This window comes from Cupressus sempervirens, unplaced genomic scaffold (assembly GCF_028749045.1).
Source record: "Cupressus sempervirens isolate cs-2001-9-10 unplaced genomic scaffold, ASM2874904v1 CseChr00s100002_03, whole genome shotgun sequence".
Classification (NCBI taxonomy): domain Eukaryota; kingdom Viridiplantae; phylum Streptophyta; class Pinopsida; order Cupressales; family Cupressaceae; genus Cupressus; species Cupressus sempervirens.
In genome coordinates this window covers 1,527,476-1,546,026 of record NW_028322207.1, presented here as the reverse complement: position 1 = coordinate 1,546,026, position 18,551 = coordinate 1,527,476, and the positions used below count along the sequence as shown (strand labels likewise).

At 35.0% G+C, this 18,551-nt stretch overlaps 1 protein-coding gene across 3 annotated transcripts in view; it reads left to right on the top strand.

Moving 5' to 3' along the window:
- Positions 1–18,551, top strand: part of LOC149527823 (putative sphingolipid transporter spinster homolog 2) — a 292,780-nt gene that overhangs the window by 111,580 nt on the left and 162,649 nt on the right. For all 3 annotated transcript variants that reach the window (XM_089812102.1, XM_089812103.1, XM_089812101.1), the window contains 3 exons: positions 3,839–3,936; positions 6,778–6,854; positions 7,182–7,295. In XM_089812102.1, the coding sequence (XP_089668228.1) occupies positions 3,839–3,936; positions 6,778–6,854; positions 7,182–7,295 (289 nt within the window). The remainder of the gene's footprint in view (positions 1–3,838; positions 3,937–6,777; positions 6,855–7,181; positions 7,296–18,551) is intronic.

Genomic DNA, 18,551 nt, shown 5'->3' with positions numbered 1-18,551 from the left:
TCACCTTAATTTTCGTCATTTTAGGTTTTCCATTTACAAGCCTACCTCTTTACCCCTTTTTCATGCAAATTTTACATCTTTTATTAGTATAGGTGAGTTCATCAGATATATCAGATAGGAACCGGCCTACAATCCGGAGGTTCAGTCAGGTCATAGGTTACCCACAACCTCTGATTGATCCCATGTTGCTCCAAAATTACTGAGGTTTTAGGACTTAAGCATTAGGGTGCAAATTTTGGAGATAATAGTACCCTCAACTTCATTTTTTTTTAATAGACCCCTTGGGTTCTAGTATAAAGAATTGTTGAGTTTCAATGTCCTGTTGGTTTGATTCTGCCGTTTCCTTGCTTGTTATTCACTCTCGTTGTATCTTGAGATCGACATACTCTTTGAAAGGTATTTCATTCTTAACGTCTTGTCTTAATCCTGTCTATGCTCTCAATTCGGAGCCCAAATCTGATGTGAGTTCTTCCTTGTTCTTCTTCAACTCTCTTCTGTGTTCATTTCTTGATATTCTCTCTTTTCTTTACATGCAACTTCGGAATCATTCGGTTTGATTCTTGGTTTTCTGCTTGGCCTCTGCTTGCGATTTTGATTCCTCCATACAATTTTTTCCCTCTTTCTCTTCTGTTTTCTTTTAATATCTTCAAGTATTCTTCATAGGTAGCATTGGATTTATAAGTAGCAGACTCCTGTTCATATTTTACAGCAGGCAGCAAGTTTGGAACTTTGCACACATCACTTTCGAATGATCCTTTACTGCCTTTCAAACAGGATCATCTTGTTGTGTTCTGCTAAATGCATTTAGGGTTCTAGGGCTACTATACAATTGCTACAAAAGCTGTTGTTTAAGATTTGTGTTTTCTTTCTTTGGTAAGAATATAGGGCACCAATCCATGTTCTTTGTTCAAGGTTCCCTTTCACTCAGCTATACATTGTCGATCTGCTTTCACAAAATGAGACCCACAGGCTGGCAGTACTGCTGCTCCAATAGAACTGTAATAACCCTATGATTTATAATTTGCCTTAAGCAGTGATAGTTTGTTGATCGCACACTCAGTCTACATAAATAGTGCAATAACAGTGATGCCTTTTACAGTTTTACATCTTTTTAGTAGTGAAACTCAAAAATTGAAATTTAAACACAACTGCAGTCACTTTAGTTATTTTAACAACTCATATCAGAAATAAACTTGCAATTTATGAACCTGGTACAGTACGAGTTTGAAGAAATACAATTTCTGAGTAACCAGGCCAGTTGACAGGCCATTTGAATGCCTTTTCAGACTAAGGTTTTGTGCAAGGCAAAGACTAAGGGAGAGGATCACCAAAGGGTTTTGTAGGTGGCTTTCAATCAATGCTTGCCCTTGACCTTGAGGCATGAAACCCTCAAATAGGTCTGCAAATGATTTTTGTTTTTGCATTAGATCTCTCAATGATCATGTAGAGTTTGAGGTCTATTTGGACTCCTGTAAACATATCACTACTTTTCTATCACCCGAGATCTGCTTTTGGATTGTCAACTGTCGCCTCACAATAGCCCAAGTGTATTCCACTAAACAGCTGCAAGCTGCTTCCAGATCTGTGCTTGGGGTGATCATGTCTCTATAAATTGTGCACAATACACTGAAAATGGTGAGTGATCTATCTAGCAGCCCAAATCTGATTGCAAAGAGGTTTAACGCATGTGCTGCCCGTTATGTTCCCAAAACACCTTTCCAACTAGCTGTACGACCAGTAAGTGAAGAACTAATTTGTGAGTTCCAGCCCAAACTAAATCCCTGATAGGATCTGCCCAGAAAATACAAGAATGCCAAGGTTGTCATCCTACAAGTTGTCACTGACTTGAGGGTTTCATCCCAAGCAGTGCAAATAGAAATTTGTGAATTACCCCAAAATATTCACCAATATGAGTTGCCAAAAATGGAAAAAACATTGCCACCTAAATATCTATTTTGAGATTAGATCTTATGGTCCAATTACTGGTGCCTAAAATCAAAATAAATATTTTAATTTTAACTTTTATATTTATTATTATTGGAATTACATGGTTAAAAGAGCTCGAAGGCCGAGTTCAATGACGGAGGGACATGGCAGGCAGGGAATTTTCCTATTCACCATTCCCCCATGATCAGAAGTACTCTATACCTTTTCGCAAAACTTGAAACATACAATTGCCATGAAAGAAAAATGCTGAATTTGGTTTTAGAAATAATAAGTTGCTTAGAAAGGGAACACATTTAAGTGTGCTTCCAAGAAGTCTGTCCTGTATGTGATCTTGCTGGCTAAGAGCAGTTACTTCCAGAAACGGAAGCGGCAACCTACTAAGAACTGTGTGTAGTTTATTGGTTCACTAAGCCACTTTTTGTCACTTCAAACTAGTCACACAAATTTTACATTTGAAAAATGAGTTCTCTTTCAATCTTCACTTACTTAATGTCATTACGTCAAGTTGTTGTGCCGAGTCATCAACTAATGACCATGGAAATGCGAAGGCAATTTGTTTTGGCCTAATTGATATACAAATGATCCTTTTGGTTCTATTTCCCCCAAATTGTACTTCGTAGTTAGTATAGCCCTTTTGATGGCACTGTGTAGCTCAGGACTTTAGATGGTCATTGCATGGATTGTTGTTCTTTGTACACCTACACCATAGGGATTATGGCACTTTGTAAATGAAATACATAAGTAAATACAATGAGTGCAGGTACAATATTATTTTAACTATTAGACCACTGTAATTGATTCACTGAGTAATTTAAATTACTGAATTAAAACTAAATTAAGGCAAAATGTTAGACGTGTCTGGTAAAATAAAATATTTTAGGCTTATGCCAATGCACGTCATCAAATGTTATCTCAGAAATTATCTTGACAAATGTATTGGAATATAATAACATATAAATTATAAGTATTTAACCTGGTCTCAAAAGCATTTTAACTGAAGCTTGAAATTTCAGAATGCCAAATGCTCAGTTCTCAATGCTCTAATAAAAGGTTGCCCCTATGCATGGGACTACACAGGACTTCTAGAGTAGAACTGGTACTACATAATCAGAAATGATAGCCTTCATGTTAACAAACATTTGTTTCGACAATGATCAAAGTTTCTTCTGTTCAATGTTTTCCAGGAATGCTGGGAAAAGTTGACTGGGACCAGTTTTGAATGTCTAAACATATAAGGGTAGGTTGCCCTTCTAAAGTGCCAATAATAAATGGGAAATATGAGGGAAAACCCTATAGGAGTTTCTTATCTTGGAAGACAAATGGCAATTGGTTAAATGTTAAACTGTATCTAAGTTCTTACCACATGACAGAGACAGAGGGTTCTACATAAACCAATTTTGCCTAGTCTGTTGTGGATAAAACTCCTGTTACTCGCTGCCAGATGCTTGAAATACATAGCCTTTTCAGCTAACCTCTAATCCAAATCTTCTTTGCAGGGATTTTCATCTGGTAAAAAACTGTCATGCCATTTTGCCACGTATATGCTAATTAGACTATTCCAGTAAAAGTTCTTATTTTGACCTTTTTTGTCGATTCCAGGTCATCAAATAATGTCAGTGCTGAACATATGGTTTTGGATACTTTATTCTTCTATTGAAATTTTGATAATCTAGCTGTACCAACATTCAGAAGAAGAAGAATGTCATTTTTGATGTCCTTTTCAAGTATTTTGTTAATAGTTTGTCTGTTTGAATGCTAAATGAAAAATAATTAGCTTTTATGTCCTTTCAAAATTAGTTGTTCTTGAAATTGTGAATGGATGCCAAAAGGATCTGTAATAATTGAGGTTTCATGTTTGCAAAATTTAACTACTCTCGGTTGTTCTATGCAGGTTGGCAAGGTTAAAGACATTTCATGAACAACTGAAAGTTCTGTGGAATGATTTGAAGCTACTCTTGCTTGATAATGTCTATGTGATCAATGTTCTAGGTACTTTTAATGGTTATTTAAGCATTTTGTATCTCATCTTAATTTTGTACTCGTTCAATGGAAGATGTGCTCGCTTGGGTTTTCATAAGAATTCCTTTGGTACATTTTAAAGATTATACTGTGATGGATGTTTAAGTACGGATATATGGGGCAAGTCCCCACTCCCCAACCTTGTATCCTGTTATCATCCCTTGCCCTGCCATTCCACTTGTGCTGGGGATCATGGTGATGTCTGTGACATTAGTGAGTGTTTAGGGTTTCAAGGGGTGGGGGAGGGTTTGTGGTCTCCATGGCTTTTGTCTAGTTTTTTTTTTTTAAATAAAGCTTTCTGTAATCTTTTAAATTAATAAAAGCAGATGCATGTGATGTCTTCCAACTGTTTGGTGGACATCATTGGCATCATTTTTTTCCATTTTAAAATCAGAAACCCTATATGTAACCCTCTTGATTTGTTGTCAAAATGAGTTTTGCACTTGCAATCATGAAGTTAAATAGGAACAGAAATATAAGAAGGGAGTATCCTGTAATGTTGCCTTTTTTGGTATTGCTCTTGCCATAAAATTCGTGCATACCAGTAAAAATACATATAATTGTCATAATTCATTAGATAGGTTCAATCACAATAGAGTTGGAAGAAAGGAGCATGATTGGATTGGCCCAAAGAAATCCTTACACTAAGCCAAAGAGATGACGCTCACACTCTTGGCCCCAAGTGGTATGCACCTTGGACATCTAACATGGGGTGGTCTACTAATTGTTGAAAAAGTTTAGCATGGAGGACTGTCAGTTAGTAGGGACACCTATGGTTACAGAATATAAGCTAACTGCAATTGATGAATCACCAGATAAAACAAGATATAAGTCAATGATTGGAGGCTTGCAATATTTAACTCATACAAGGCCCAATTACTCTAGTGCAGTTGGAATTGTTGAAAGATTTCAAGCTGAACCTAAAGAAACTCATCTTGTCGCTTTAAAAAGAATTTTTAGATACTTGAAAGAAACAATGAAAAATGGTTTGTGTAATGATAGAACTGATGATTTTACTTTGCATGCTTTTACTGATGCTGACTAGGCAGGTAGTGTGGATCAAAGAAAAAGCACAAGTGGAAGAGCCTTCTTTCTTGGAAGATGCTTGTATTTGCACCCCCTATCCATGCTACCTTATTCAATCTCTTTGAGAGCATGATGGGTTTCAATCAAAGGCTTTCCCTATCAACCGATCTACACTATGTGTTGGGTGGATATTTTGCAACCGATAGTTTATTCAAATTCAGTCACTAAATAAGATGACCAGCCATGATGTGTGAGACTACCTTGAAGGGAAGACTCCCCCTTCCCACTGTTCCTTGGATCAACTCAAGGTAAGAAAGAAGTTCGAGGTTTTTTAAAGGATGTTACTAATATTCTTTCCTCTTGTTTTTGGAAATAATCCACTTGCTTGTGGACCGGGTAATAGGCAAGAAGAACCTCTAAACTACACTTCTATCTAGGAATTGGAAATAGTGATACCGATACCAAACACCAACTCACGGACTGATTGAGAGTGCACCAAGTTAGATCTGTCTATTTTTATCTATTCTATAAGAAAACTCTCTACCAATGGGTCACACAGGCTTTCAGAAGTAAAGAATTTCTAACTATTTGTGTGAATCTAAGACAATCATATAAGCTACAGTCACATCTTATAGTCTATATATTACCACAATTGCTCCCAGTCACAGCTTCAGCTCCAATTGCTTCTTAGATTCAGTATGCTCTATTTAAACACACAATAATAACATGAATGAAAAATAATAAAAACAAATTGCAGTCACAGCTTCCAGCTTGTTCTATCACAAATGTTTTTAGTCACAACTTAGAATCCAAATGCTTCTTTCTATTCGCTCTTCTTTCAAATTTGTACTACACAATCAAAGTTATGCTTGCACAAGTTTGGCAGAGCTCTCTTGCGTATAATAAAAAATGATTTAATACAATTAGAGTTTGCAAATTAGGAAATTTCAGTACAGTCAAGTTTGACTCAAAATTGACAACTTGGCCAAATACTTGGCAAATTAGAAATATTAAATGCCTAAAATACATAAATCTCATGAAAATTGTGGTTACAAAGCATGATAATAAACCTACAAAATACTGGAGATATGCATTCTATTAGATTTGCATAAGAAAAGAGTATCATTGACAACTCTTGTTCACATAGTGGGAGATCTATTTATTAAAGCCACCGATTTGGAAAGATCTAAAAAATATTTGTATCACGAGACTAGCAAAGTGTTTTGGTGAAGGTTTTAAACCTTTCATAGCCAAATATATTGGTTGTTACAATTAATAGGGGACTCCATTATTATACTGGTCACACATGTGAACAAGACAAACAGCTCTTTGGACAAAAAATAGAAGTTCGCTGGAGTTTATAGATACAATCAGGATAAAAATTAAGGGCCAATGGAACTTGCAGACATACAGCTGAGTTGCAGGATTGGACTTACTGAGTACTCACGACATCTACAAGCCTATATCTGACAAGTGCTCATTTACGAATTTTAGTTGAGCTTACAGATTGCTGGTACTCATAGAGTTTTCTTAATTTTTAAATCTTACTAGAATATTATTGCTGGAGGTTGTAACATTCAATTTATCAATTGAACTACTGGACTTTATATGTATTCTATATTTATATATTGTAACTGTGCCAGTAATATTAAATGAAACACCAGCTTATTGTATATTTAACATGTTTATGGTTGTCATTTGCTTAGGAGTGCAAAGCACTCCAAGAAGTTTATGCTTGATACTTACAACAGAAAACTAATAATACAATTGATCATTTCATGTCAGGTTACATAGCATATAATTTTGTGGTTGGGGCTTATTCATATTGGGGACCTAAGGCTGGTTACGACATCTATAACATGGTATTTTAAAAGAAACCTTTCTCAACACTCATTTGTGATTAGCTTTTATAAAAGCGTTGCCACTGGTGGCATTGTTTTGTTTTGTACTTAAATTTTATTTATATTTCAGTAATGACATGCCTTAAGACATTCACTATTAAAAAATAAAAATACTTTTATCTAATCTATGTTTGACCTTAGCCTCTTTCAATATAAATTGCTAGAATTCTTCAACCTCTATTCTACTACATTATTTTTCAATTTGCTACTTCCACGTATTGCTTTGTTAAAGAAAATGTTTTTTCTTTAAATGATACTTAATGTTTTGACATCTTGCATTTCTTGCAGACTGATGCAGATCTTGTCTTTGGGGGCATTACAATAGTTTGTGGTATCTTTGGAACTATTGGCGGAGGATTTGTTCTTGATTACATGGGATCTACCATCACAAATGCTTTCAAGGTAAGATTGTATGCTGGTTAGCTAGTATCAAATACTTTCTGGCTCTTCTTTTGGAATACCTTTTGTGTAGAATGCCTAAACATGCTATCAGTATATTATATGGATTAACATTCTGTATGCGATAGAGGAATCTTTTTTGTGTCTTGTTTAAAGGGAATTATTTATGCTTTCCTACAAAGATTGCAATTCATAGACTGTCAAATTGAACATTTGTGTATAGCATTTTTGCACATAATGGTTCACATGAAGATTTATTTGCATTGCTAATGTAAACAGATTCTATAGATGTAGTATGGGTTAGGGCACATAGATATAGTTCCTTCATTTATAAAACTTGGACATGTAGACTGATGGAATATATCCCAATGGGAATCATAATTTGAGATGTAACATATCTCAGGATCATTGAAAAATGGCTTAAACATCTTTGAATAGAACACATCTTATCTTGGACCAAAAAAGCATGAGAGTTTTATCAGATGAGTATCTGAGTGTTTTTTGAAAGCCTTGCCTTATGATAACCAGAAAAGCCAACATCTGGTTGCTCAATAAGGGAAAAGATTTTGCATTTTTCTACAAACAATTTATTCTCACTTCAACATTCATAGAAAGTCATAATTGAAAGTAGTCAACTCTCCACAGAAAAAAGGGGAATTTTCTTGATGAAGAGTTACCTTACATCTTGATTTGGAAACAAAATTTGTAGTAGACAACCTTATGCTCAGCCACCCCTTCAAACTGAACCTTACAAGAGATTGGAGATGAATAATTCACTATATTTCTCTGCAGCCATGCCCAAGAGATCATGGCAGATGATATTTCCACAAGCTGTGCGGTTGATTTTTCTTGTTCATATCAAACACAAATTATAAGATATGTGAGCCACACTGAATGTTATTTAAATTCTGCGCTTTGGAGGAAACTTGCCCCATACCATCTTAAAAGTTTGTGTTTAAAGATTTTATTGTCTTCTCAAGCGCTGAGATCTCTTCTACCTTCTCTTTATATGTTAACAAACTCCCCATCTTTAGTTTAAATGAAGTACAATGAGGAGCTTATGTCTTTATTTTGGATTTTGGATTTCTATCAGAGTTATAAAAATATTGTCCATTTTTCCATTACAAGTCCCTTTAGTAAGGCTCCATGGCTTGGACTTGAATCATACCAAATATACTGTTTTGTAAAGCTCTAGGAAGAATGGGTTGTTGACGTTTGAAGTTTCAACATGTTTAAAATTAAAGCATAAGTATTCTTTTACGTATACCATCATTTTGTTCCTTATTCTAAGCTTCCTTCCATTCACAAAAGAATATCAAAGTTCTTTCATTCATTATACTCATAGAATATTGATATCTACTCATAGTATATTGATATCTCATGCAATGTGTGCCTTATTATTCTAGTGAGGACGGTTTGTCATTTACATCAATATAGATTACGTTAAGCAATCTTTAAGACACAAAGACTGTGCCACTTGTGATCACCAACATTGGAATCCCTGGAATACTTGTAATGCCTATACATCTGTTATGCAACCCTTGCAAGTCAAGAACCTTGTCATTTATGCTTCCAGCTCCATGAAGAACATGAAGTTTGAAGTTTCTAGCATCAATTAACCTGTCAATATTGTTTTAATACCAGTTAAATAGATGTTCATCCTTCCCTCCTGCTAAATTGGGAGAATAGATGATAAATGAATTGACTCTATTGCCAAAACCCTTTGTATTTCACTTTCTGCCTTGCGTAGAACATGATCACCGCCTTTGCTAGATCGCTGATCATGTTTTTGCCAGAGAATGACAAAATAGCTATAAAGTTTCTACAAATTTTATAATAAATCAGACCTAGTTTATACCTTGTTCTTATACTTGCAGAGTATAATCTTCAATGTTCAGACTTGAGTGAATTTAGCAAGTATAATTCTGGAGATGTTTTCCTATCTGTGAATTGTCTCGAGGGCAGAGTTGATCAAGGAGCAGACTGCTTATAATTGTGTGTCCTTAATCTTCAACCCCACCCTGCATAAATATAGAACCAAGGGGCATGTCCTTACAAAGGACATGTCCCTTCCAAAGTTGGCTTTGACTCATCTCCTAAAATCAGTGACTTTCCAAGCAATAAAATAGTTTAGTACCTAAACTAACAAGGAGATTAGTTAGATCTAAAACTAGTTTATTCAAGGTAGGCGCCGACACTATTAGAAGGATAAGACATTATAAATAAAGACTTCAGAAAGGATTAATGCAAGAATAAATCAGTATGATTTAAAGTTATGGAATTAACACTCCCTCTGAACTTGATAATCATACTGAGAGATATCATATCTAGCAACATCAATTAAGATGAACAAGCAAGAATTGATACTCTATATCTATTTGAATCTTCTTAGCATGTGTTATCACTGAACACATGATACAATGTCATATTACCATACCTGTGATATTACTTATCACTTAAGCTTATGCGGTGATGACACGTTCACAAACTAAGTCAGCTCAAGAACAAGAAGAGGCTGAAAAGAAGTTGGATGTTCCTCAAATGCTTGTTACTATTTCAAAGAGGGGGACACCATTGCCCAGTCGACCTAATGATCCAGCTAAAAATCAAGTAAGTGCTGATCAAACTATTCCTACATCCACTGTTTTAAAGCCCAGTATGCCTAAATCTCAGGCGGAATTTTTTAATTCTTCCTTAGCAAATTCTTTTCAAGCTTTTGATATCATAGATCATGCTAAGAAGACCAAAATTCAAATGTCTGAGGTAGAATACCTACAAGCTTATCCAGATCGGCTGGATAGACTTGCTAAATTTGTCAAAGAATCCCAGCCTACTCCAACCCATTTGGTTGCTCCTGAAGTCAAGAATATGCCAAATAACTTAGTAACCATTCCATCCTTGGTGCCAGGGAAGATTGAGCCTTTCTATCTTTCTCTTTTGATCAATGGTTTTAAGTTAGGTAACTATGTTATAGATTCAGGTGCCTTCGATAATTTCATGCTTGCCAAGGTTGCAAATGCCTTAGGTTTGACCTTAACCAAGTCTTTTGATAGCTGCTATTCGATGGAGAACAAACAAGTGCCTCTGAAAGGGCAAATCAAAGATGCTTAGTTTGCCTTTGCGTCCTTCCCAGACAAAAAGATCAAAATCACAGTCTTACTTGGTGATGTACCAGCCTCCTATGGTATGTTACTTGGTTGCAATTTCTGTAAGGATGTAGGAGGAGAACTCAATATGGATATGACAAAAGCTAGAATACCTGTTAAAGGTGTTATGCATAAATTGTATCCTGAAAGAGAAACAAATAATGTGGTAGTCAATTCCAATGATCCACATGCTCAAATTCTTTTTGAATCAGCAGGGATGAGAAATTATTATCTACATGCTAATGAAATATCTGAATTTGCCAAAAACTGGACGGATTCTAAAAGTTCTTCATTATTATCAGACACTGAGAGATTTGGTGATACCATAGAGGAAGATGTCATTCTTAATGAAAAAGCTATTCTTAAAGATGATCCTATGGATTGTTTCAAGGATGAAGAGATGCATTTTGAAGGTGATTCTATTGGCTCTTTGAAGGAAGAATTATTCTGAATGATTTTGGTGCAAGCACACGTAGCTCTACTACTGTTTGGGTTATGGAATTTGATGGTAGTGGTGCTTCTATGGGATTCGGTGCTGGAGTTGTTTTTATTTCTCCTGATGGTGAATTCTTCCCTTTTTTGTACAAGTTGCAATTTCCTAACACCAATAACATGGCTGAATATGAAGCCTTGATATTGGGATTGAACATGGCGCAAGCTAGAGGAATTAAGAATTTGCATGTTAAAGGAGATGCTGAATTTGTAGTGTGTCAAATTAAGGGTCAATATCAAGCCAGAAATGATTGACGTAGACACGATCGTGATTTAGCCTAGGATTACATCAAGTTATTTGATGCCTTCAATATTTCATTAATCCCTAGAGAATTAAATGATAGAGCTGATGCGCTTGCTGTTTCAGCTACTCATCTACTTCCACATCAGGATTTTGAAGATATCTATGAATTATAGTTGGTCTACCGACCAAGTATTCTAGATAATGTGTTCAAGGATGATACTCAAATCATCAACTTCCTTGAAACAAAGGAAGGTTTTCATGAAATGTACTTCAAAGTAGGTGAATATGATCCAAATGAAGTTCTCTCTGAAGTAGATTCGGAAATTGGTCATGAAGTCATTCAACTTAAAGGGAATAAGATTCCTAAAGGATTGAATTCTTTGGAAAAGTTGTTTGATAAACATGATAGATATATCAAAGAACAACAAAAGACAAGAACCAGGTCTATGGAACAGTACGAGAAACACAACATTGGAACGGATGAAGACCCAAAGCTGGTGAACATTGGTAATTGGTGCACGGAGGAAGAAAAAGAAAAGTTTATTGCTCTTCTTCGTGAATATAAAGATGTCCTATCTTATTCTTATGAAGATCTTAAGTCTTTCCGTCTTAAAGAAGTTCAACATGATATTCCTCTTAAGTTTGGTGCAGCTCCTTTTCGCCAAAAGCAAAGGCAATATAATCCTAAGATTTCAGGTACTATTCTGGCTGAAATTCAGAAGATGCTTGAAGCAGGTATCATTTTTGCTATCCAGCGTTCATCTTGGGTTGCCAATATTGTTCTTGTCAGAAAGAAGAATGGCGAGATTCACATATGTGTGGATTTCCGCAATCTTAATCAAGCATCTCTTAAGGACAATTATCCATTTCCGGTCATGGACCAAGTGCTGTGAGCTGTTACTGGTTTCGAAATGTTGTTTATGCTTGACGACTTCTCTGGATATAATCAAATTGAGGTTTGCGAAGATGATCAATACAAGACAACGTTTACTACCCCATGGGGAACTTTTGCATATAGGCGAATGCCTTTTGGTCTTATTAATGCTGGAGCGACTTTTCAAAGGGCAATGGATTTTGCTTTTGATGGTTTAATCAATGACAGTACTGTCATGTACTTAGATGACTTGACTTGACTATTGATCCTGAGAGGGTTATGGCAATCCAAAGCCCATCTCTACCATCAAGTAAGACAACAGTTCATTCTTTCTTTGGAAAGGTGAATTTTCTCAGAAGATTTGTACCAGATTTTGCTGAACTAACTTGTCATATTGTTGAGATGATGAAAGGCAAGACTGCTTTCCCTTGGAATCAAAAAGGAAGGAAAGCATTTGTAGAAATCAAGGATGCTATAGCACATGCTCCTGTGTTGGTATGTCCTGTTAATGTTATAATTCTGTCGGATAATATATATGAGATATATAATATATGACAAATATTATATATGGAATAATTAACTTATATTAAGAGTGATATATATATATATATATATAGTTATAGTTATAGTTATAAAACTATTACAATATATTGAAGATATATATTACTTGTGTTAGAACTATAACTAATGTAAGTTAATATGTCAAAGGGACATGTCTCTTCAAGAGACATGCCTCTTTATTTCCTATATATATATTTGTTTGTATAGTAACTTGGAAAACACATAAAAGATCCATTAGTGCTATTACAAGTTACAGATAGATGAATGATCCTATTTCACTCACATGTCCTGATTATACTAAAGGCTTCATTATGTATAGTTGTGCTTCAGAGCATACTCTTTCTGCTATTCTAATGCAAAAAGATAATGAAAGTGTTGAATCACCTATTTCATTTATGAGTTGTTCTCTGAAGGCTCATGAATTGAAGTACAGTCAAATGGAGAAACATGCTTATGCTATTGTCAAGGCAATGAAGCATTTTAGATTCTACATTTTGAATTCACATATCATTGTGCTAGTTCCAGATAATATAGTCAAGACTATGTTGACTCAATAGGATTTTGGTACAAAAAGAGGGAATTGGATCCCTAAGATTCAAGAGTATGATATGGAGATATGCCCTACCAAGTTATTCCGTGGTAAGGGACTTTGTTAGCTTATGGCTGAAAATGAAACATTACAAGTAGAAGATGAGAACTCCTCACTTCCTACTGTATTATTTGTTAGTACAATAGATGATTGGTTTTCTGACATGGCTTATTATTTAAGTTATGGCGAATGTCCTCCACACTTGACATACAAAGAACGAAGGACTCAAGTTGAAAGCTTTTGGTTTTGTTCTTTTTGAAAATGGTCTCCTCAAGCGAGCATTGGATCGAACATTTTTAAGGTGTGTTGATAAAAGTCAGCAAATCTGACTTTTGGATTCTTTTCACAATCAAGTATGTGCTGGACTTTTCTCAGCACTTGTCACTGCTCACAAGATTTTGAGAGCACAATACTATTGGCCCATGCTTTTTCAAGATGCATATCAGTGGGTAAAGAAATGTGAGTTATGCCAGTAGTTTGTTGGTAAGCAGAAAATTGCTGCCCTTCCATTGAAGCTAGTAGTAATTGATGAGCCATTTCAACAATGGGGAATTGATTTCATTGGTACAATTAATCCTCCTTCAAGCAAGGGTCATACTCATATATTAGCAACAACGGATTACTTCACCAAATGGGTTGAAGCAATTCCGGTGAAAGTCTCTACATCAAAAATTATTTGTGACTTTTTGAAGCAGAACATCATCTCACATTTTGTTGTTCCAAATAAGATTGTCATAGATAATGTAGCTGCTTTCTCTTCGAAGGAGGTTATTGAATTTTGTTTCAATCATGGAGTTACCTTGGCACACGCATCTGATTATTACCCTCAAGGTAATGGTCAAGCGGAATCAAGCAATAAAAATCTAGTGAACATCATGAAGAAGTTGATTGATTCAAATCAGTGAACTTGACACAAGGCATTGTTTGATGCTTTGTGGGCAAATCAGATTGCTTTGAAGCGGGCAATTGGAATGCCACCTTTCCAATTGTTATACGGGATCAATGCTGAGATTCCAATAACTTTAGAGCTTCCTGCTCTCAAGTTGGTATGTGCTATTGAAGATGAAACTTATTCAGATGCACTAGATAAGAGAATTATGTTTTTTCTTCAACAGTTGGATGAACGAAGAAAAGAAGTGGTTGACACGCTTGCTGCTCATTACCAACGAGTGAAAGTTCTTTTTGATAAGAAGGCCAAGTATCGAGAATTTCAAATTGGTGATTTTGTCCTACTCTGGGACAAGAGGCGAGAACGAAAAGGAATGCATGGTAAATTTGATTCTCTTTGGTGAGGTCCTTTCACAATTAATTAGATTGCGGGCAAAAACAGTTTCTGGCTTGCATATTGTGATGGAACACCAATGCCACTGCCTTATAGTGGACAGCATTTGAAACATTACTTCTAGTAATTATCAGATAAGTACCCCTTGTATATAGTTTTGGTTCTTGAGCCGTTAGTTCCGTTAGTTTAGTTTTTGTTTTCTTTTGTCGCCTGACTCTTTTGCCCAATAGAGTGGATAAAGGCACTTAGAGAATTGGATTCTATGTTACTCTTTGTTTCCAAGAACAAATGAGTAACATTCCCTAGACAGAGCCAGCTGTTGTCCTGCATTTTGTCACCACAAAATGTTGGTAACAATATGAAACTTTTCCAAGCTAGTTTCACATTTCTCTAAGCTTGAATTTGATATTTAATTGTTTAACATTGATCTATTGATCCATTTCAATTCAAATATCAAATTGTTTTTCTGAAGGCCTTCATCAAGTCTTTTTCGTTGTGCTTTCTGTCGAGCCTTTGCTTGATTTTTGAAGCCTTCATCGTCCGTTCTTTGCTTTTGAGTTTGCATTTGCTTGTTTTTAGTCCTTTGGTTTTGCTCATGTCATGCCTTTCATTTTTCCCTTCGATTCAGTCTAACGTAGAGGTCAATCGGAGTTGTTAGTCAAGAGTTATGCCCGTTTTAGTGCCTCAAAAGTGGACATTTTAGGTGCAACAACACGAATTAAAAATATGATGTTATATTTTCAATTTGACATTCACTTTTTGGAAAATATAACATTATATTCACTTTTTGTTATGTTTTCAAGTTACTTTTACTTAAAATATATAACTTAAAGTGAGTATAGTGCACTTTATATTATAATTTTAAGTTGAGTTACTTTTTAATTTTTTACTTAAAGTAACTATATAACTATATAGTTTCATTTTAATTTTTGGTTTTAAAAATTAAATGTTTATTTAAATGTTATTTTAAAATGATGTTTATGTATTATATTTCATAACATGATAAATAAATATTGTTTATGACCCATTTTGTAACATTTTTATAATTTTAAGTGAATTAAATAACTTAATGTCTTCATAAGTGGACATTTTATATGTAATAATATGTAAAATCCATCAAAACTGAACTTTTTACATGCCATTTCATATAAAGTTTACTTTGGTGGACCTTTTTGATGTCATTACATCAAAAGTTCATCATAAGTGGACCTTCTTGATGCTATGACATGAAAAGTGAAGTTTTTATGTCTACACATCTAAAAAGTGAGATGTAACTTAAAATATGTATGTGACCCAAAAAGGTCCGATTTTGATGACTTGTATATTTTAAAACATGCTATGCATCGCAAAAGGTCCGATTTTAACTTGTTGCATATTTTAAAACATGTTATGCATCCCAAAAGGTCCGATTTTGATCAAAAACATGTTTTAAATGTGTTGTGCCCTCCAAAAAGTTCGATTTTGAAGGAATGCATGCATTTGCTCCCCAAGAACCCGATTTTGCTCATTGTGCGAGATTTACTTGGTGGATTTGCATGAAATCTTCTCCATTGAAGGCGTTTTTACTTGGCAATGAGTTTCTTTGCATAAAAAATGGATTTAATATATTGAAAATCATTTTTGGGAGCTCAATCCTAGGGCATATTTTTTAAGAACACTCTAAATATCTCCATTTTTAATCAATGTTTTTGCATGAGGATGAATTGATTTGCTCTTATTTGGTGATTACATTGCATATGAGTGAACATTTGTGTGTTCCCAAATCGATTTACTTATGCTCCTTGGTGAAACACGTTTTTTGCCAAAAACGTCTCATGAGTTCTCATTTGCAAAAACGTTGGATCTTGGAGTGTTTTTAGGGCATGTTTTGGCATCTTCTAACAAGAAATCCTTGTTCGGTGCCCTCTCCCATTCGAATTTGCAAAGTTGGAAAAAGTCTTACCATTTTTGGAGAATTTTTCAACATTGGAGCATCTTTTTCTTCACTTTTGGCACTTAATCTTCATGTAAGTGGACTTCTTCCTTGCTATTTAATTCATGCTTATTTTGCTGTTTTATGCATGAAATTACTTGATGGTTGCCATTTGTGAAAATTGTTGCCATGGAAAGTGCATTTTTCCTTTAAATATGAAGTTTTTATTCATTTTCATGTTTTTGGTTCTTTCCTAAGTCCCAATTTCGAATTTGAGTTTTGAAGTGCATTGCATCTTGGCATGTTTGAGTAATTTTTCGAAGGTACGTTGTCTTTTTTTTTTTCTTTTGTGTTTTGTGCTTGCTTGTCGGTTTTCTCCACTTGGAGAAATTACAAGTTCTTTCCCAATAACTTGTTTTTGCTTCATTACATGCGAAAGCATCGTCATTTTCCACATTCCGTTCCCATGTCACAACACTTCATCTCTCACTCAACGAAATGTGATTGCATGTTTTTCATCCCATTCACCATCCGCATATGTATGTAATCCAATTTTCCACTTCCATTTTCACCCATCTCACTTTTCACTTCCATTCGCACAACACAATTACATGAAATGTCTTAGGTGTAATTGCATAAAAAGGGTAAGATTTTGATTAAAACTCACATTTTGAAAAGTCAAAAAGATGTCATTTTCACTTGCCATGTAAATTGACTTCTCCTTTTCACCAAAAGTGACTATAAAACTCATTATCTCACTTCCATTTTCCATTTCCATGCTTTCCATCTTGACCTTCATTTGCACATACATGTGAATTGTATTCTTCACCCGCATTTGCATCTCATTTCACCCTCCATCTCCCGTTACATATTGCATTTACATGTACTCATTTTTCATGTAATAATGCCTTGAAAATGCTAAGTCACTTTTGAAATCAATAATTTTCATATGCACGCATTCCCATGCGTTTCACTTTCACGCATTCTCATTCCATCCCATTTCATTTCATTTTCCATTTTCTCACTTTCATTCCGCTTTCCGTTCCATTGCATATGCATATGCTTTCTCTTTGAAGTCATTTTGACGGATTTGTGAAGTCTACAATCAATTTTTGAATCTTCACTACTAATCCGGAATTCACTTTTATGGAGATCCCTTCTGATGATGTATTTATGTTTTGGGATTTTTGTGTTGTAGCGCAAGCACAAGACATGTCTTCGCCATCCAAATCCAAAGGCAAAATGAAATATCAATATGATAAAGAACTGGCTCATGCAACTCCTTCAGTTATATCTATTTTGGATAATGTGTTGAACACGAAGATTGGTCATGTTGATGTGGCTGATTTTTTGCAAAGAGTTGAAGCTCTGGCTAATCATGAAATGAAGCGCATTAAGAGAAGCAACTTTCATTGTGTATCCACGTTTCCTATGGCTGCTATAGAACTTGACTTCGTTTATGGATGTGCACAACAGTTTACTCCCAAGAAGAAAACTATTAAAGATGCTGACGGCAAGGTTATCATTAGCCTAGATGCTAAGGTTATAGAACAAATCTTCAAGGTTGCACATAAATCAGAATGTGTTGATTTGACTAAAAGATCATCATTGGCCAGTTGGAATGAGCAAAAGAGTAATTATTAGAAGTATGTCAACCTTTACTGGTTAGACAATAAAAGAAGCAATTTCTCCAGATGGCCAAAGACTGTTCATCGGTCAAATTTTAAACAAGAGTATAAAGATCTTATTATCCTTCTCAATCGGATTTGTGGCCTTAAAAATTCTACTGATTTTGAGCCATGGATGTATAAGTTCATGTTTCAAATTATGGAGAATAAAGAACATATTTTTTGGGGAGAACTTATCAGTACTGTGCTTTGGCAGAAAATATGCCATGTGAGAACATCAACACCTTTTTACATGAATTCTTATCTAATTTACATCATTGCTGCCATGGGATCTTTCTTTGGTCTTTCTACTAAAGGAGATCATCTTCAAGTTCCTATTTGGAATTACTATGACCAAATCACTTTGACAAATAGTAATTTCCACTACAGAAGAGTCCAAGATGCCTTCTTCGGACATTTCCGGTGCTTGTTTGATAAGCAGTTGATTATCAAAAAAGTATCCAATGCAGCATGGGAGAAGGTTAACCAATA